The sequence below is a fragment of the Taudactylus pleione genome, unplaced genomic scaffold (assembly GCF_031769625.1).
Source record: "Taudactylus pleione unplaced genomic scaffold, aTauple2 ptg000086l, whole genome shotgun sequence".
In the NCBI taxonomy this organism is placed as follows: domain Eukaryota; kingdom Metazoa; phylum Chordata; class Amphibia; order Anura; family Myobatrachidae; genus Taudactylus; species Taudactylus pleione.
This window is the reverse complement of record NW_028284488.1, coordinates 21,538,189-21,559,910: the sequence shown is the minus strand read 5'-3', so window position 1 is coordinate 21,559,910 and position 21,722 is coordinate 21,538,189. Positions and strand designations below refer to the sequence as shown.

The window sequence follows — 21,722 nt, the reverse complement described above, 5'->3', positions numbered from 1 at the left end:
ACATGAATATTCTACTACTGTGCCCCATAACTCTAGGAGGAGCCCAGAGGGCTGTACCATGTAGCCATTGTTCCTGGGGTACTCTCATTTCTCTCACAGCTCCAGATGATGACAATCATTGAGGCTTGTGATTGGTTTTTCCCCCTCATACTATTCTCTGTTGCCAATTAAAGATGGTTAGGCCAACTGATTTGTCAGTCTAGTAGTTACAGAACCAACTGCGATAATGCAGCTTCTCCGTATCGGTGGCCAGTGTTAGCAGTATAGTTTCCTCGGTGGTAGGGCAGCTTTAATAGGATCAAAGTAAATAAATAATGTCTGTGCTCATATTCTCCATCTTGCATTGTGTGAGTTCTCTATTTATCACACTTCTGCAGTACTAAGTAGGCTACTCTATTTTGCACTTATACAGTAGTTACTAGACAGACAACGCGAGGCCTGAGGAAACATAGAAAATGCATGTATGCTCTTATTATAAAGACCCCCTCATTTTTCTTGCTCTGCTGCTAATCCAACCACGAGAGAATTAAATGTAATCTACATTCTGAGCCAGCCTGATGCCAATCATTGCAGAGCTGCAGCAGAATTCCTTGTTTGAAGGAGAACTCTGCTCGGCAGACGTTAGCGTTAACATCTGCAACGCTATTTGCAGCAGACTTTTGTAAGAGGAAGCATTGGTAGTGGGATTTAGTGGCATGGTAGTGGGCAGTGCTGTAGTGAAATTACATCACTTTTTTACACACACTACTCCACACCAGGGGTTCTCAGCTACTATCCTTAAGTACCACTAGCAGGTCATGTTTTAAGGATTTCTGTCTGTGGATGCAAGTGGATTATTACTGGCCCAGCAAAATAGATTCTGTGCATGATTACGGACATCCACAAAATATGACCTGTTAGTTGTACTTGAGGATTAGGGTTGAGAATCCCTGCTCCAAACAATTATGCCCCATTGTCCAAATTTTTGCTATAAATCATGGTGGACATCATGTGGGGATTTTGTTTATAAATGATATGTTTCTAAAGTATATTTTATTAGATTATATTTCTTAGCTTTCTTCTTTACTATTCATGACTAAGGGGTCTATGTATTAATAATCATGGAACTCCTGCAATTATTAAGGTTCCATATTGTGGCGGATATTTTTATTTCTCATAAAAATATCCCCACTATGTACCGAGGGAAACTCACTGGGATAGCGGTTGCGTTAACTGCTGTCCCTGCGATTTACATCCCCAGCATATTGTAGAAGTCTTTCACATTTGTAAAAAAACATGTGCACAGTGTCAGCTTTAGGAGCTGGCCTGAAGCTGCAGGAGAGAGATCGAAAGGTCTCTGTCCTGCTTGTAAACCTCCATAGACTTAAAGCAGTTACACGATCTGAAGATGGTGCAAACTAATGGAGCTAAACTCCGAAAAGTTTTGTTTTTTTGGAGTTTGGTACATAGGGCTGAGATCGTAGTCCCCATTGATAATAATGGGGACTGCAATCTGCAGTGCTAATTAGCCCTCTGCCAGAGATTTCTGTGAAATCTCCTGCATTGTGCTATTAGTACATAGCAAAAAATCATAAAATTATGCATAAACTGCTGTTTCTACATAATTTTATGAAAGAAAAAAAACTTGATATATACTCCTAATACTTTTACATCCAGCATATCTTCTCACTATGGGGCCCATTTATCAATTAATATTTGCTTTATATTCCACCAAAACAAACCTGTACTCAGGGGGAATCCACAAATATTTGATCATGTGCAGATAAACTGAGCTAGGCATCAGAAAGCTGCATCCAATGGCTGGCAATTATCGAAAACTCACATTTTCCATAGAATTGCATTTCTATCGGATAGGGAAGTTCGATTGTTGCTAACCATCAGCTTCTGATGTCCATCCCTACTCCGTCTTCCCTCAATTTGCCCAGTGTACATATGAGTCCCGCATTTCCACACTTTTAGAAGCCCCGGACCTAGAAAACTCAACAGTATAAACATATATCCATAATATAATGTTCCTCAGACTTGCATCTCATCAAATGAAAAAAAACAAGAAGGCTTTATGGGGAGAAAGAGAATGGCCAATAATTCTCATGTTCCCATTGTTTTCACTTTCTGATGCATTGTAGAAAGTGGCATGTACTACAATGCATAACTCCGGGTTGATGGCATCATTGACTGGCCAACCATTTGGGTAGGAAAGATGGTAAATCATTCAAAATGCCCCTGGTCCTCTTTTTAGGAATTACTCCCAGCGGTGAAACTCGCAGACCCTATATGTGCAGACACAAGCTGCCACCTCATCTTTTACCAATAGCTCCTATACAAAGTCTCTATGTTCTAATGCTGACTGCAAGTTTCTCTAAAGTTTTTCCAGCTTCCCCACTTTTGATCATTAAACCTTCAGCGAATCCTATTCTGAGAAGCTGTGCTACATTCCTATTAAAATAACGCTGTAGCCACGTCACCATTAATGTCACCTGTGTTGGTGTTTGAAATTTTACTGTGATTCTTAAATAGCGTATTTTCAGCCATATGGAGAGTTCAAGATGCTTTCCGGATGAGAACAGTAGCAATTGCTTCATGTAAGTTACATGTCACAGACAATTACGTCCCATTTATGTTATGTGCAGCAAATTAATTTGATTGTGATATCAAATAATCCTAGTGTGTATGTGTGTGTGAATGTGATAGGGAATATAGAGTGTAAGCTCCACTGGGGCAGGGCCTGATGTGAATGACCAAATATTTTCTGTAAAGCGCTGTAGAATATGTGTGCGCTATATAAATAACTGTTAATAATAATAATAATTAACCAATAAAAAAACTCTGTAACAGAAACACTCCTCATCATGCATATCCAACAAAATTATTAGCTTAAACACATTAACAGAATAACAAAGAAAGCACTAATCACTATCAGAGGCGCATTCGCAAGCAGCCAATCACAAGCTAGTGTCAGCGGCTATCATCATCCTCTGTTTGGACTTTCCTCTGACCACTTGTAAATAATATGGCTTTCCCAAGCATAAGTGCAGAGCAGGACAGGTAATGAAAGGAGGGAAGAAGCGAGGGGAAATATGATGAAGCAGGGAGATATAGAACACAGGAAAGTGAGGAGCAGTTTGGAGAGTGTGATGGATGTGAGTAGGATAAATTGAGAAGGTGAATTAATCAGATGTATGGTGGAGAGATGGGAGTAAATAGGTATTAGTTAGGGAATAGTAGTTTGGGTAGGGGAGGAGCATTTGATCCAAGTAGTGCAGGGCAGTTGAAGCGGTACAGTAGAGTGTCCTTTCCAACCCCTTTGCTTGGTGTAATGGTGTATTATCATAATGACTAAATATACTAGGTATAGGTAGAGGGAATCAGAGGTAACCTATGGTAGTAACACAGTGGGTGTTGGTGGAACTTGCTGTATCTTTTTACCTCGGACTGGGTTGCATTTTGCATGAATAATCTCTCTTATTATCTGATGTATGTTTTATTGTGGGATAACTTCATCATTTTCTAAAGCACTTTTCTAGTTTGAAAAAAATAGCAGTACTTGAAATAATACCTTTTAATACTAAATACATTTGATACATTTAAAATTAAGCCATTTATTGATTGGCAATGACCTTAGCCCCAGAACTAAAAAGTTGAAGTGTTCAAGTAAGTAGAGCTGTAGCTAAGGGAAGCTGTATGATGGACCCTGAATATGGGGCAAAGATGCGGTTCTTATAGTCTGCTATACACAAAGAGACATGATTTACATTACTAATCTATCATGGTTATAGTCATTTTAGTCTGTGTAAGGAGCATTCAGATTAGCTTTAACCTACTGTAGTCTCATGTTCATATAATAGTATGACAGTCCTTAATTAAACCTGCTAAATAAACCTGAAAGTCTAAAGGATTAAATGCAGAGTTAATTATCTTTTTGGCAAACACACTTTGATAATTTATTTCCTTGTATTTATAAAAAAAAAACTTCAAAGCTGGTTGACAAAATGAGACAGCACGTAGAAGGCGCTCGTTTGAGAGCAGACTTTGAAGAATTCGTACAGCTGAATACACTCCGAGAAAGTCTAGATCTTACATCTAGATGAGTATATTTGAACTGTCACTGCACGGAAAGGGAAAAATACCCAGCTCTCTCAGTGTGTTGAAGAACAAAAGCTTATTAATTTTGAAAGTTTAAAGGGCAATCTCTTCACAGTCCAAATTGACACCTCAGATACTAGTAAGTTATTTGCAGGTTATATTTCCATACTTGGCCCACTTTCAGGGTAGAAAACCAGAAGTGCTTCACATATGCCGTTCTGCGGTCACGTGCAGTAAGACATGTTTCTGTTTTGTCACCATTCAAGCTCTGGCCATCATTGTTACCCTTGTTTAACTCTTTTTGCCTCCATTTTACATGCATAGCAATTATCAGGGTCACGTGCAAGCCTCGGTATTGGGGCAAATGCAAATGTACCCACAGGTTGCCCTAATTTCCAGCCAGATCACTTTCTTCTGAAGTTGGCAGGACAAACCCTTGATGCAATTTGATGTGAATTGTTTCATCATGGCTACAGTATTTCCTCAGCAAATATGATATAATGAGAAGTGCAGGAGTCCAGTGCTCAGTACAGTGCAGACAAGCTTGCATGAAATCTAGCTAATTGTTGAATATATAATAACCTCATCAGTGTTGCATAATTAGAATATCTGAACACTAAATTACATTGGCAGTTACTCAGTATGGTTCATTTACAAACTAGAGACCATGCGCATCCCATTTTGCATAAACTTACATCATACATATACAGGTACACAGCCAAATTACAGTCCTGAAACTGACCCTGGAAAATCACCCTGGGCCTGATTCAGCAAGGAACGCAACTGTGAATGTAATAGCGATTACGCACGCAGTTCAACTGCGATAGTATGCTAATTCATTGCAATGCCACCACTGCACTACACAAGGACGCTCACTGTACCTTACACACATCCGTAATGTTTAGCAAGACTGCAAAACCATCTGTACAATAGAGTACCATCGCAGCCTCACGCACACTTGCACAAGTCATCTGCCACCGGTACGTGCAGCAATGAAGGGACATTACTCAGAGGACATATCTCCCAACAGTCCCTGAATCGGGACATAAGTCCTAAAAATCAGTATGGCTGTAGAGTCCCCTTATATTTGAAAGCTGGTAGATATGCAACCAGACTGTCCCATTAAAATATGAAAACCTTGGATCCTCTTACACACATTGCATTCTTGAATTTTAAATCTGTGATTCACATAAATATTATCCCATTTGTGAAAAATAAGTAGAAGAAAATGTAATTTGCACTGCAGGTTTACTTAATGTTCTGGAAATGACCTGTATTATCTCATCCACTCTATAGTGCATCATTACCAGGCAAAACAAGTATTTTTCACCAGCTATTTGCAGTAGTGTAATCAGCGGTGACCAGGGCCAGCTCAAGGAGGAGCCGCGCCCTGTGCAGAGAGGGACTCCGACGCCCTCTTACCATGAGGCTGAAAAGGGGTGTGGCCTAATTACCGTAGCCCATGCCCCTAAATTATGCTAATTGGGGGCGTGGCTGTATGGCACGCCTCTCATTTAACGTCAGGCTTGGGACGAGCCCAGCACTCTTTCAGTAGTTGGGCTGCACTGAATGGCGCGTGGCATCCATTCCTTTTCTCCGGGGCCGGCACAGCTACGGCAGTGGGGGTGCCCAACCTCCCGACCACCGACAGGACACTTCGGTACGCGAGTGGAACAGCGGGGCAGTGTCCGAAAAATGGGACTGTTCCGCTGAAATTCGGGATGGTTGGGAGGGGTGCGCCCTCTATGGGGTGGCGCCCCTGTTCGACCGCATTGGTCGAATGTGCCTTGAGCCGGCCCTGGCAGCAACTCCTACATTCTTTTACTGGGGGGTGGGAGAGGGGTCTGAAATGTGCGCATGCGCGGAATCGCGATACCCCATATGCGCACAAACCAACAACCAGGCTTCTAGGGACTGCAACGGCTGTAGCCTCTGGAAGCCAGATAAGGCTGACGTTATAGCAGAGGAGAGACTTCCCATTGGGAGTGCTCCCTCTGCTAATTGTAGTCTGGATCGGCAGTCCCAGGGGGAGAAAACCCCTCCACTTGAGACTGCCTGTCCGGCTGTGATTAGGAGGAACTCAGAGAGCACCTCCAATGGGAAGTCACTGCCACTGCTAGGCAGTCCCTGGGGTGTCGACTTTTACTGGAGGGGCTGCAGGGCAGGTATAATCCGCCTCTGAGGTGTAGTACTGTGACTCATTGGCAATCACAGATTCTGTAAAAGCTGTATGTTCAAAATTATTAGCATTTAAAGTAGTAACTTAGAAAATATGGCAGTCATAGTACATAGTTGTGGCCCTTTTTTATTGTTGGACACGCATTGTTGTGGATGAAGTAATATAAGAAATAAAATAAAAGGTGTACTTTGCTATTCAGTATATTAATCTGTATACTTCACACACAATGCATAGGTACAGGACATTACACTGCCTACTGGACATAATCACAATAAATCGCAGCCTTCATATTGCACAAAGTATTAAGATATATGGAAAATAGCATCCAATATTAAGAACAAGTGCTGTATGCTTAGCTAGGCATAGAAAAACGGCATTTTCTCAGGGACATAACTCTTCACTAACAAACATTTTAAACCCCAGGATTGTACATGAACATTAAGAGCTGTTGTACACGGAATGGGATTGAAATGCTGGCGGCCGTTTAGCCGGCGGTTCAAATCCCGACAGTGGCTGCCCAAAGGGAGGAAATCCTGACAGCGGTACGTAAGTAACCTAACCCTCCCCTCTCCCCCCCTAACCCTAAGTCTCCCTTAGGGGTGCCTAACCTAACCTCCCCCAGGGGTGCCTAAACCTAACCCCACCTTCCCGCACCCTAAACCTAACCCTCCCGGGGGGGGGTGCCTATCCCTAACCTCCCCCTGGTGGCGACTAACCCCCCTTCCCCTAGCCTATCCTTAACCCTCCCCGGAGGGTGCCTAACCCTAAGTCCTCCCCCGGAGTGCCCTAGACTAAGAGGATGGGCACTCCGGACTTACCTCATTCTGGCCCACGTCGTCCTGGATTCCGGCGCCGGGATTATGATAGGCGTCAGTATCTCAACGCCTATCATGAATCCCCAGGCGGCATTCTGCCGGCAGGATTGTGACCGGCGGTCACATAACTGTATACCGTTGTGCACAATTGGTGTGTCCACAGTGTCTGTGACTGGTCTGCTCCTTATGAAACTGGTTGGTATTAATAGCTAGCTAACAGCTATCTGTTTATGGGCTTTTTAGCCTATAATTAATGCCTGAAAACTGCATTAAAAATGAGGATGAATCATTTGTTATTTATTATGTTCGTTTTTACTCCACTGTGTTGTAAAATGTTAATGTTTCATTTAAAATGTTAATACAGCACATCAAATCATATTTCTCATGCTGTAACCATTGCTACTAGTACAAAGATTGTATTGGGGAACCCACAGCATAAAGAGAATGTTGCTGTTTGCACGTGTTTTACCCATTTTCCAGGTGGATTTAAGTAAATATTCTGTGATTAAAGAAATAGCACTTTGTACTTTTGTTCATTAGCAATTTATTTATTGTAGTGACATTAATGTGATGCTGTTTGGCAATATACAGCTATTCTAAATCTCTTTTACCCATTACAAATAAACTTGGGAAATATAATATATGACCTTTAAAGTGATTTCCAATGGATTTCATTCATTCACCACATTCCAGGAAGTGAAGGTGACAAATCCTAATTGCTCTGGCTTCCAGGAATCTAGCAGATGAGGTTGTTAGCTCAGAACATGAAGGTCACCCTCACCTACTAACTATCCGTACAACTCTTTATTGCAGTTAACATCTACCAGTGAGGCGATAATGGAAACATTTTTTTTGTAAGTGCTTAAATTAAGTAAATAATTTATCCCTTGCACTTTCTTTCAGTGGGATTGTGCTTTACAGCATTATTGCATGCATAGAATATCTACTTCAGATTTAGGGGCCTATTTATCAAGGTTTTTTCATAACATCATGTAGAAGCTGCAGTTTCTGCATCATTTTATGAATTGTTACAAAGGGCTCTATTTAATACAATCCGCATATTGAATGCAGATTGTAGTGTGATATTAACGACTGAATTCGCATTGCGAATTCAGGCAATATCACAGGGATTTACTACAAATCCCTTGCAGGGACAGAGCTTGCGATAAAGCTCTGTCCCTGCGAATCCCCTTCGGAGCCTTATCTCGGTATTTCCGCAAAAAATACCGTGACTAAGTGCCCGCGCATGCGCCGACCGGCCGACGTTGCTACCCCACCCCGGCGCTAAACCCCACCCCCGGCACTAAGCCACGCCCCCCGCGGTCACGGTCCCCCTGCGAACCCCCCCTCCCCCCCACGACCCCCCTCTCCCTTAATTACACTTACCTGCATGAACCGCACCTCCGGTGATGTTCTCCATGCCTCCGGTCAGGTGTTCTCCCATACTGCACTGGGACCCGATCACCTGATGACACTGGTCCCTGGAGTCAGGTAAGTGAATTTTTTTTTATTTTATTTTTTTTATAGTAATCAGCTTGCAGTCTGTTTAGACCACACAGCTGATTACTGGGACCGACTCCCGGCTCTGCTCTCCCCGTTAGAGCAGAGTAGGAGGCCGGTAACCAGGGGAGACCCTGGATAACGCCACCTCCAGGTGACGTTATTATCACAGGGCTTTCCCCGATATTTTTTCACATTTTATTTTTAGTAACTTTGGCCAGATCACATTTCCCATTACAATTATGGGAAATGCGATCTGATTACTAAAAATAAGTGATACTTAGGGGTTGGAGTAGAATTTTACGAATTCTACTCCAATTGCCCTGTAATAACTATATGTGATACTAAAATAATGTGAAAAGGGTGTGAAAACACTCTTTTTCACTTTATTTTAGTCAGAATAATGTTAATAAATAGAGCCCTATGTATTAATAGCCTAATGAAGGAGATTTCACAAAAATCTCCTGCAGAAGGCTAATTAGTGCTGCAGACTGTAGTCCCCATTATTATCACTGTACCAAATGTACCAATGTACCAAACTCCAAAAAAGCAAAACCCTGTTAGTTTACACCATCTTCAGAAGGTGTAAACCGCTTTAAGCCTATGGAAGCTTTACTCGCAGGAGAAAGATCTTCCGATGTCTCTCCTACAGCCTCTGTCCAGTTCCAGAAACTGACACTGTGCTCATGCGTAGTGTCAGATTCCACAGGAGGAGTCTTTCACAATTGTGAAAGACTTCCAAAATGCTGGGGAAGTAACTGTCAAGGACAGCGGTTATCACTACCACTGCTTCTTCGGGTTCAGTTTAGTAAATACGGGGAAATAAAATTGTTTTAGTGCGCCTGTAAGTAATGGGCGCACGACGTGCATTATTCAATAGTTTATGCTAATGAGCACAAGTGCCACAGGCATCTAGTACTTGTCACGACCAAATTCACCAGATTTAGATGTATAGAGCAGCTAAACCCATACAAATTACTGGTTAGCGTGCCCAAACTGCAGTTTGGATGCCCAAACATCCAACTTTTCACGGATTTCTGCTCGCCACCTCAGGAGGGTACGAGCAGAAACCTGGGCATCCGCAGCAATCACGCCCGAGTGGAGCAACAATTGAATGGCTCCGTCGGCCCCTGTTAATAACAGGCACCCAAACAACAATTGAATTTCGCCTATAGTGGGGCTATTTTCATTCAAAATAAAACTATCTGCCATGATACAGATTGCTAATAATAATTGCGGCAGTGCCCATAGGCCCCTTAGTTTTGGAGAAGAAATCTCTAATTAAATCATTTTTAATACACAAACATTGGAGACAGATGAGAAAAGAAATATGCCCCCCTACAGTGTCTTTCATTCTGCGCAATTGAGACTTTTGAATACCCCATCCATACATAGATGAAAAACAATATAGGTTAAAGGAAAATAGAGACCAGACTCACTATTACCCTGGAGGATTGCAGTTCACACTGGACATGTGCACAGTGGATCTATACTAATAATAACACCAGATTATAACTTATGTATAAAAGTACAGCTCCATCAAGTCTCTTCTATGTCTTAAATTAATCAATAGATTGAGGATACATTAGGACTGTCTTTATTACACATATTATTGTACTCTTGACACTGGTAGAAATGCGCTTCCAGTATAAAGGTACGAAGGTATCCCAGTGACAGTATAGGCTTAGACTCGTCCTCTCTCATCAGCAAATGGAAATGTATTTGAAGAACAAAATTCAGTTTGTGAGTTTAAGGTGGCAACATGTTACACTGAAAGAGTAGTACACTATAAATGTATGGCATAGGACTGTTCTGTATATCAGAAGTATAGTACATAGAAGTGTAGCTGAGAGCTCAGGAAATGACTATAAGCTGTAACCTATTTATATACCTATAACTGACTGCATACCAGGTTTGGTAGAAATGGTGGTAATGTACATTTCAGTATTATTATATGATTGCACAGTTATGAAGAATCCTACCTTTCATCTGCCATATTTTAATTCATTTTTCATCCAGTATTCATACAGGCAAAAGCTGTATGCTACTGATACCTTATAGCTATATATTCATAGGCTGGATTCTATTATCTCCTCTGTACCAGCATATCAGCCAGAAGTATAATAGTGTCCATTAACAAGACAGGACTAACACGCCAAACCATTGTGATATGTTGTTTTACGTATTGTAACACTTATTGCGTTTTGTAGGCTAGGTCAATGTTTCTCAACATTATTGAAGCCGAGATAAGTGGGTGAGGAAATGCGAGATAGGAGGAGGTTACAGTAGACAAATAGGGGTATTCAATATGGGAGCGAAAACACGTTTTTGCGTTAATATCGCACTTTTGACGTCATTATCGCAGGTTTTACTTTTACACCGTATTCAATTTCAAAGACTTATCGCAGGTTCGAAAAGTCTTTGATAAAAAACGGGGATAACTTTTCACCATTGAATAGGTGTCGAAAAAAAGTGCAGAATTGTGGTTTAGAGGTGCAGGCTTGCACCCCTGGGAATGACATTTAAAAAAAAAACTGTGTCAAAAAAAGTTTAAAAATAAAATAGGGACACCCCAAAAAATGAAATTAAAAATTAGGGTGAAAAAAAAAAATGGGAAAAATTTTTTAAAAATAGGGAAATATAGTGTTCACTCTAGCTCCGGCGCGAGGCAGGGCGCCGGAGCTAGAGAGGACACGTTCATGCGTGCGCCGCAGGCGCGCACGTGTCCGAGAAGGGGGCGTAGTCATCGAAAAGGGGGCGCGTCTATTCTCCGGCGGTGACCGGGTCACCGCACATTTCTTCACCCACGGGACACTGCGACCCGCGGGTGAATACAGTTCCCGCAGGCTGTTAGGGCAGGGCGCTTTTTGCTAGAGCTAAAAAGGGCACGTTCGTGTGCGCGCGCGTCCGAGAAGGGGGCGTGGTCATTGAAAAGGGGGCATGTCTATACGACGTGTCCCCTTTTCGTCACTCTTGGGGGCGTCCCCGGCACTTACGGACACTCCGGGCAGCCCCCAAGCCCTGCAGACAGGGAGAATAGATGCCGGGCGCATGCGCCCGGCGTCTATTCTCCGGCGGTGACCGGGTCACCGCACATTTCTTCACCTGCAGGACACTGCGACCCGCGGGTGAAGACAGTTCCCACAGGCTGTTAGGGCAGGGCGCTTTTTGCCTTCCAGAAAGAGAGCAGGGCGCCGCGCCCCGCTAAAACAGCCTAGCGGGAACGCTAGAAATAGGTTCAGGGCTATTCTGCAAGTATGCGGCAGGTGTTTACTAGAATAGATTTATAGCAGGTGCACAATTGCAGAATTTTTAAAAACTTCAGGGACTTAAAAATATGCTAGTTCTCATTTTCATGTACCCCAAATTTGATGGGACCACTTAAAAAAACGAAAAAAATAACCTAAGTGCTCTTCTGCATCACTTCTTCAATGTCGGGAAAAAACACCTGCTGCGGCTACTAAAATCCCCGACTTTCAATTACAGGCTAAAACGGGGGTACCCATAGTGATCCCCCATGTTTTTACAACTTTATTGGGGTACAACAATTTTTTTAAGGAAAAATTCGTAACTTTACGCAAATCCAACTTCGCAGGCTCCCATTTTCGTTAATTTCATATTGAATACGGGGATAAGCGGGCGCGCGCCCGATACTTTAACGCAGGTAAAAACTCCGATATGAAACGTAAACTTCGACAGCGAAGTTTACGTTTCATATTGAATTCCCCTCAAAGAATGAGATGATGAGAGAATGAATAAGCATTTAGATATTCATGTGGCAAGAGCACAGAGACAGTTGGTCACACAAGAACGTGATTTAGTGTAACCACACAGATTTTGCCAAAGAGACACTAAAGACATAGCTAGATAGGTAGGGAGTGAACGAGGAAAGAACTGTGGGGGAGATGTATTAAGCAGTATAAGGGTGGAGAAGTGGAGAGGTTGCCCATAACAAATCAGCTTCTAGCTGTCATTTTATATAATGTACTTGATAAATGCTATCTCGAATCTGATTGGTTGCTATAGGCATCCTCTCCACTTGTCCACTTCTCTACTCGTTACATTGCTTGGTGCATCTCCTCCTATATACTGAAGGATAATGGAGTGAATGGTATGCACTATAAAGAGGATGATCAATAGACTCAAAAAATGAAAGGACCAAGGGGATTAGTATTTTGAAGTGTCCATTACACTTTGCTGTAAGTAGACTTACACTTCTGTAAGTGTAATCTCATGGGAATGTTCAGTGTAGAAGCTCAATGTAGGGATTTGAGAATGGAGTAAGAGAAGCGAGAAAGCGATAGAAGTGCTAGTTTACAAGACGATCCGGTCATTTGAGAAGGAGGAGAAGAGAGAAAAAGAGCAGTTGTTGGAGAGAGGCTGGGTCAGGAGATGAACTATTTGTGAGGTGGGCACATGTTTAAAGAATGGGAATGTACCAGTGTAGAGAGTCAGTCTGCAGAGATGAGCTTGAGGTTGGCATGCAACGGGGCAGAGGAGTAGAGACATTGAGAGGAAATAGCTTTGAAGGGGCATACGGTAGGGTGAGACAATGTCATGAATTCTTTATATTTTCTCTGGGCAATAGCAATTTATTTTTATATCTGTGTTTCAGTACTTTCTGCATAAAAGGTTTCCAGCTAAAAGATCCCATATGGTATATGTTCTTATACAGTACATCCAGTCATGACTCTGTAGGTTGGGACTGCTACATTAATGGCAAGACAGTAAAAGGCAGAACTCTTGAAAATGTGAGCAATGCTTTAGCTGGAAGAGCAAGTCTCTTTAAAGAAATAGAAGCAAATAGAAAAGTTATATTCTGAGTAATGAGGCCATTGATATCTCATTGTGTCTAGGACACTTCTCTGTCATTATTGTATTATGTACACAGGGGATGATGGCATGGAGATTAAGAAACAGATCACTGGCATGAGGAGACTATTAAATGACAGCACTGGACGAGTATACCAGCGTGTTGGCAAAGAAGGGGAGAAACTAAAAGAAGATATGCACGAGCTGGATATGAGTTGGACTGAGAGTCTGAGTACCCCTTGCCCTGCGGAAGATCCCATTCACCCACCACAGGCTCCATGGAACAATGTGCCAATCCAAGCCACTGAGTTTTCAGGACAATATGGAACCCGTTCTAAAACTGTGCTGAATCATCTTAAAAATCCTGGATCTAATGGTATGTTATGCTTCCTCTTTATAGAGATTACGCAGTCATAAAATATGCACATCAATAATCATTACCAATATTATTATTATTATTATTATTAATAACAGTTACTTATATAGCACAACAAATTCCGTTGCGCTTTACAATTGGGAACAAACAGTAATGGAACAAGACAGACATAGAGGGAAGAGGGCCCTGCTAGCAAGCTTACAATCTATAGGGAAATAGGCACTGATACACAAGGACAGGTGCTACCTATTGTATAATGGTCCAGCCAGATTGCAGAGGTTCTTGGTGGGCTGTATGATCCAGTCACACAGAGGATGTGAAAGAGAAAATATGTAAAGTTATGTATGGACTGTATAGAGGGGACGTAATTGGGTAGGCTTTCTTATGGAGGTTATGTGGGTGGTTCTGGAATTTAATAAGCTTGTGAGAGGTGAGCTTTTAGTGAACGCTTCAAGTTTGGGATATTTTAATATATAGTCTTAAGATATAGGGGTGCTTTGTGATATATTTCCATATGATTTAAAATTAAAAGGACAGTTTCTAGTCAAATTCAGTCTTGACAACAATGTGGCAAAGAACTGCCTAGTTACATTGCATGAGTGTAATGGAAGGTCATTCACTGTCAAAGGAATGAATGAGGGAAGCGCTGATTGGCTGAAAGGGGCGCTCCCAATTTTGGTTTGGCGAGTATGATTTTTTTTTTCTCAAATAAAGGTCTCCCACATACTGTATGCGAGTACTGTCATTATTTTAATACTTTGATTACAGGCGGACTACAGGTGCCAGAGGGCCCTTAATGTTCAGGCATGCTGACACTTGTTCTTCCACAGGCTTGCTGGGACTGAGAAGAAAAATATTATTATCTATTATTTTACCATTAACCCAGCACACACTGCCACCAGGGGTGCGAGGCATAGGTTGGTCCTCAGTAGGGGGGACACCATTTTATTTTTGTGGTTCCCACTTTCCAGATTTGGGCTTGTTTATGTTATGGCATAAGCCCCCGGGCTGGTTTTTGTAAAATCGGGGGTCCCCATGCCAGTTTATTACCTCGATTTTCCAGTACCAGACAAGGTTGAGAGGTCCGGGCAGGTTATGGTTTTAGGGGGAGACCCCACGCAATTTTATTTTTAACTTTTAACTATCTCTATCCTTTTACACACATAAAGCCTGCACAGATCATACTGTTCTGTGCAGTATTTCTGTTTGGATGAGTTTGCTGTCGTCATTTTTCTCACTTCTATTTGCCATTGGGTTTTGAACTGAAAGATCAAAACTGATAGCATTTATACCTGTAAGAATCATCTGACATCATTTCAATAGTGGCTGAAACCTGACGGATGATAAATATCCGTTTTCTGAACTTCTAAACAAAAATGATAACGGTCTGTTTCAGTCAGTTTTGGTTTAGAACCAAAACCGACCTTTAATAAATTTACCCCTCAAATCATCATGTCTAGTGCCCTACCAAGGCCTATGTATTTTAAAACTAAAGACATTTAGTTAAAAATAAGAACAGTATCTGAAAGAAAAAAATAAATAGGAAAAGTTGAAAAAAAAAGTTTTGTTTATTTTTTGGTGAATTCTGTATTCTCTCTCTTCTCATAAGCAAAGTGGTAATGGGGTTTCAAACATATTGCTTCATGTCTGTTACTGCCCAGTTTTGTTCTGTTAATGTTGTTTCCAATTGTAAAGTTCAACGGAATATGCTGCGCTATATAAGAAACCTTTAATAAATAAATAATAAAATATCCATCTACACTCTGATGCCAGATATACGAATCACGGCATGCCTTTTTTGTCAACTTTAAGGGGAAATGTCACAAATGCAACACAAACCATTTATATGGTACAGGGTATTGCCAATATGACATTTGTAAACATTATTTTTTATTTAATTTGATAGTATAAGTGTGAAAATATAATCATTTTATACATATCTTTACTGAGGTAAATTTTGGTATGACTGACAAATTCACTCTAATTTAACAGGTGAATTGCGATTGGTTAATACAGTGCCAGAGTCGAAGTGCTGCACGTGTAACTGCCAGCCCACTCTGCAGGCAATCCTTCAGGAGCTGAAAGCAATGAGGAAGTTCATGCAAGTACAGGCAGGTACTGTATGTTATTATAACATTTACATACTAACACAGTTTTTTGTCTATTTCTATAAAGTTCAAACACTGTGGTGTCTTCCCCTCATGAGAAGTTTATTTTGAAGCTGTGATCAGCATTGAATTATGTACATGACCCGAATGTAGATGTAAGATAGTACTCCTTTTAATATTAGTAAAGAAAAAATACATGAAGATGTCAAATTGCCTTATTTAAAGTGCTCCATTTCCATACCTGCATTGGAGGGAGCCATTTAGTGTGCTGTGCTAAAATTCACGATAATATAGCCATATCATTTCACAGAGGTAGAAAAAAAAAAAGGAAAAAAAAAATTCCCTCCAGCACACTGCAAAAAAAAAAACCAGCAAAAAGACTTAAATGCTACATGATAATAGTAATTCAGAGGTCTTTATTGCATATATTTGCAAATATATGCAACAAAGATCTCGGAATTTCTATTATCATATATGAATTATTTTTTCATTATCAATATATTAAATAATATTAATATCAAACATATAGCCTTCTTATGTTGCACTTTAAACGTATCTAGCTGCACTCACCTGCCAGCCAGCAAAAATGATTAAATATAGAACCTTCTGAAAAATAGTAATAGAAGCTGAAAGTCTTACAGTAAGTATACTGTATATCTGGCTAGCCATCCTATACTTATAATGTGCAAATTCTTTGTAGCTGATTGGCAGATGTGTGATAAGCTGGGTACACACTTAGCGATGTGTACCCAGCACCGATGTTGCATGCGGCTGGACCCGGCGGGGCACCCGCTTTGGTAAGTGCATACACACTTGCCGATGCTGGCAGCGACGGAGGAACAGCGGGAGCCATGCTGCATTCGGCAGCATGGCTTCCACTGACGATATTGCGTTGGACCTGCATGCAGGTCTGACGGGCAGTGCCGCTGAAGATGCGAGGGAGCACGCATTGTCAGCGACATAGCGGGTACGCACTGGCCGATGTGCCTGATATGTCGTCCGATCCTTCGGATCGGACGACATATCGTCTAGTAACCGCCAATAGAGGATACTGGGCCTGATTCAGACCCGCTCGCGAGCGCACAGCACTCACAAGCGAGTCGATGGTCCCCGACTGTGCACGCGCCGCCTCCAGCATGCGCATGCGCGAGACCCGTACTACGACAGCAGCTCCGTCGCAACGGGTCTCGCTACAAGACAGGGCGGCTGTCGATGTTGTTGACAGCTCGCCCCGTTTTGTAGGCGGGGAGGGAGGGTGGCTGCACAAACGCAGGCGTTCCCTTAGGAACACCTGGCATTTGTGGGCGGCCCTACTGACATCACTCGTGATGTCAGTAGTGGACTTCCTGCTCTTTTAGAGCAGGAAAGTCCACTCGGGCTTGCGAGTGCTGAGACCCTACCACAGGGTCTCCTCGCAAGCCCGATGGTCGCGATAATCGCGACCATTGTCAGCCCACCCGCAAAAGCAGTGGGTGGTCACCCACAGCTTAGCGAGCGTCCTGGGGGCCCAAAAAAAAAACCCCATCCTGATTCAGAGCGAGTGCTCGCATACTGTTGTATGGGCACTTTGTATGACAGATTATATTGGAGTATAAAGAATCTAATTTATTGGACGCCCTGAATTCATTCCTTTAAAGTAAGGTTCTAAATTTGGAGCGGGTCAGACAAAGACGCATAGAGTAAACGATTACAAAATGAAAATAAAAATACTTTTTGGTAAAACATTTATCAAAGTTGTCATTTATATAATGTGGTACATATCCCCATGAACATGGCAAACAGTTGACTGATAATCACCTACGATGTAGGAATGTATCTACAGACAAGCACATGCTGTTTTATAGGTGTCTGGAATTCTCCTGTAGAATAGAAAAAAACACATTAAAATATGTAGAAAAGCTGTTACATTGCAATTTCTAGCTCTGCACAAGCTCCACTCTGCCGGGCAATGCAATTAATCATTAAAACAAGAAAAAAAGCATTGCATAGTGTGCAACTTACTTTTATTAAATGTACTATTATGGAATGGTGAATGGTAGATAACTCAGATGTCAGATCATTTCCAAATTGGTTTATAAATTAAAAACAATTAATACATTCTATTTCAATAATAAGAATCAGAATTGGTGTTTTTGTCCACATATGCGTCCAAGTGTTGGGTATCAGCGGCAAATGAAGGATTTCTTATGGGGGCTTCCATTATATATATATATATATATATATATACATATATGTGTGAGACACACACAGCATACATACACTTGTAAACACATGCACAGCGAGCATACATACACATACTGTAGCACACACAAAACACAGCATACTTACAAACACGCACAGAGCGTACATACATATAGCATACTTACACAAACACGTGTGGGATCTGCTGCGGACCTCCTCCTAGGTGCTGGGCAGCCGCGATCCTTCCTTTCCCACGTTCCCTCTGTGAGGACTGTATTGTAATTGTGGCGCGCTGCCAGTTTAGCTAAACAGACAGTGGCCAGGCAACTCCGATCATGGTGTGTGGCCCGCAGCTGATGCAGAGACAGAGACAAGGCTGTCTCCGTCTCTGAAAAAAAATATTTTTGTCTGTCAGGGGGGTTTCTAGGTACTCGTAAACCCCCCCTGCATGCTCTACTGGGTATGATATGTCTACATTCATCATGCAGACAGTGATGAATTGCTGACATGTTAGAATGTCAACATATTGTCCTGGTAGCCCAGTGGTGACTTACCTGCTCCCGACGGCTACAGCGGCGTCTTCCAGCTCCTGGCAGTCATGTGACTGTGGCTTCCAGGTCAGACCTCCTAAACTCCAGAATTCAGGTGAATTTTGCTCCCTAAACCTAATCTTTACCCCTAACCCTCCCACTAATGTCTAACCCTATTCTACCTCCTCCGCCGCAACCTAACCCTAATGACAACTTCTGACAATGTTGACATTTCACTTGTCGACATTCTGTTAATGTCAAAATGTTGACATGCAACATCATAACTGTCGACATTGATGTGTCGACATTGTCATTGTCAACCTTTTGACTGCATTCAGCGTCCACCTTGCCATCATTCCCAGGGATGGGGAACCTCAGCCCCAGGGGCCATATAAGGCCCGCGGAATCATTTGGTCTTACCCTCAGAGCTTTTTTCTTCTAGCCTCATCTGGCTATCAGGTTGACTAGAAAGGCATCCTGCAGCCAGAATCTATGCAGCAGTGCTGCCTCGAGCATCCTTAGGACGCTTCAGATGGTCACACCGCTGCCCTTACAGCTCCCTGGAGCATCCTCAGGATGCACCGGGCATTGCTGTAATCACCGGCGATTGTGGCCCTGCCCTATGTTATGTCACACTGAGGGGGCGTGGCCTGCACCAGGCTCGGGAATAATGTTATACAGGTATATATCAAAACGGCCCACGGCAGAAAAAAGGCTCCCTGCCCTAAGCCTGTGTATCCAGAAGGTCTCTCTATGGCATTGTTTAAAGGAAGATCTAGTTACATATTTACTACTACAGCGCTCTTACGCAGTATGTATTTATTGCTTTGAAAAAATTATTTCTCAAAGAATTTGTATTTGATTTTATATCTGACATCTCCCATTCAATCTAATTTTATGGTCTAAGCTTAAGTATTTCTTATTGAAAATGTTATACAGGTTGAGTCTCCCATATCCAAATATTCCGAAATACGGAATATTTTTAGCATGACTGAGATAGTGAAACTTTTGCTTTTTGATGGTTCAATGTACACAAATTTTGTTTAAAGCACAAAATTATAAAAATATAGTATAAAATAACCTTCAGGCTGTGTGTATAAGGTGTATATGAAACCTAAATGCATCCTGTGTGTAGATTTGGGTCCCATTCCCAAGATATCTCATTATGGTATGCATTTATTCAAAAAATACGGAATATTCCGACATCCAAAATACCCCTGGTCCCAAGCATTTTGTACATGGGAGACTCAACCTGTAGTACCATTTTTTATTCAGAACACTTTAGACACACTTACTCAATACAGGTTGAGTCTCCCACATCCAAATATTCCGAAATATGGAATATTATTAGCATGACTGAGATAGTGAAACCTTTGCTTTCTGATGGTACAATGTACACAAACTTTGTTTAAGGCACAAAATTATTAAAAAATATAGTATAAAATTACCTTCAGGCTTTGTGTATAAGGTGTATATGAAACATAAATGAATTTCATTTATGTACACCAAATTTTATTGATGCACATAATTATTGAAAATACTGTATAAAATTACCTGCAGGCTGTGTGTATAAGGTGTATATAAAACATAAATGCATTCTGATTTTAGATTTGGGTCCCATTCCCAAGATATCTCATTATGGTATGCAGTTATTCCACGGAATATTCCAATATCCAAAACACCCCTGGTCCCAAGCATTTTGGATATGAGAGACTCAACCTGTACTAGGGGGATATCTATCCCAAAACATAACATAACATAACCATACATATATAAATATATAATATTACTGCAAGGACCAACACTTGTCAGGATGATTGCAAACGAGACTACATGTTGCTGGGAGACACGTAGCATCATCTCCTGCGAGATTCTGTTCGTAGTCTCGATTGATCGGAAGGACCGGGCTGCACACCCCTGCCGTCGGAGTTGCTTGCAAACCATCGGGCCTGATTCAGAGATGGACACTGTTTGCATTACTGCTGCATCTTTGGACCCTGGAACCAGGAAATCCGCGTTGGAAAACGCAGACCAAGGCTTCGGCATGCCTACAAAAACGCTCACCATCAGTGCCCCCAAACAACTGCAGCATGTCAATCATGCTGCAGCTTGCGGGCACTGCGAACAATCTCACAGAAGGAGACTTGCACACATGGACGTAGGAACTGGAGGGGCAAAGGGGCCACTCTCCTCCCAAACATTTCAAAGGAGCAACGGCCGCGGACTGTCAGAGGCTGTGCTTTTTAATAATAGGCTGCACAGACCCTGCACTGCAGGAGGAGGAGATGTAATGTGTCGGTCTTTAAGTTAAAACACAGCACATTACACTTCCTCCTCCGTGTAGTGCAGGGGCTGTGCAGCCTATTACTATAAAGCACAGCCCCTGACAGTTCGCGACCGCCAGCTTAGGTAAGAGGGAGGGGAGAGGGGGGGCGGCGCCAGAACTATTTTTTGTTGCACCACCAACATAAAACACCCCTGCCTGCACATAAGCAGTACTGATCCTGCACATGAGCACATCTCTCACTATTTGTTTTGTATGCAAACCATCAGGTTTGCGTACAACACTTAATCAGCCCCATAGTTAATACTTAGGTGAAATGTAAAGGTGGAATCCCCTGTCTGCATATCCTGCACTTACACCCGATCTACCGGTGATGGCCATGGGCTGACTTTACAGCAGCTGATTGGAGCTACAGTGTAATAATATGGTTCAGTTTGGGTTGGGTACAGGATGCCCGGCGCTTTGGATTCCGGCAATCAGAATCCCGATGCCGACATCCAGACCAGGTTACAATGCTGATGCCTAAAGGTAAGTACTCCTAACCCTTCCTAGACCTAACCTCCCCCCTAGTGTCTAAACCTAACCCTCCCTCACCGCACCCTAAACCTAAGCTCCCCTCCCCGGCACCCTAACCCCAGTACTTGCCTTCATGATTCCGGCGGTCAGGATGCCAGCGCTGCTATTCTGATGAGTGTCGGGATTCCAGCGTCAGCATTCTGACAACTGAAAACTGCACCCTGTTCAGTATTAAGACAGATCTATTACAATTAGGGATGTGCAGGCTCGGATAGGTTCGAGTTTGCACGCCAAGTTTGGATTTTTCCCTCCAAAAATCTAGTCTCAGAAAGAGGCAA

The 21,722-nt window shown here is 42.2% G+C and overlaps 1 protein-coding gene across 1 annotated transcript in view; it reads left to right on the top strand.

The window, feature by feature from the left end:
• Window positions 1-21,722, top strand: part of BEND7 (BEN domain containing 7) — an 87,487-nt gene that overhangs the window by 43,437 nt on the left and 22,328 nt on the right. Inside the window, exons 3-4 of the mRNA XM_088468922.1 lie at window positions 13,469-13,765; window positions 15,758-15,880. Of these exons, the coding sequence (XP_088325048.1) occupies window positions 13,469-13,765; window positions 15,758-15,880 (420 nt within the window). The remainder of the gene's footprint in view (window positions 1-13,468; window positions 13,766-15,757; window positions 15,881-21,722) is intronic.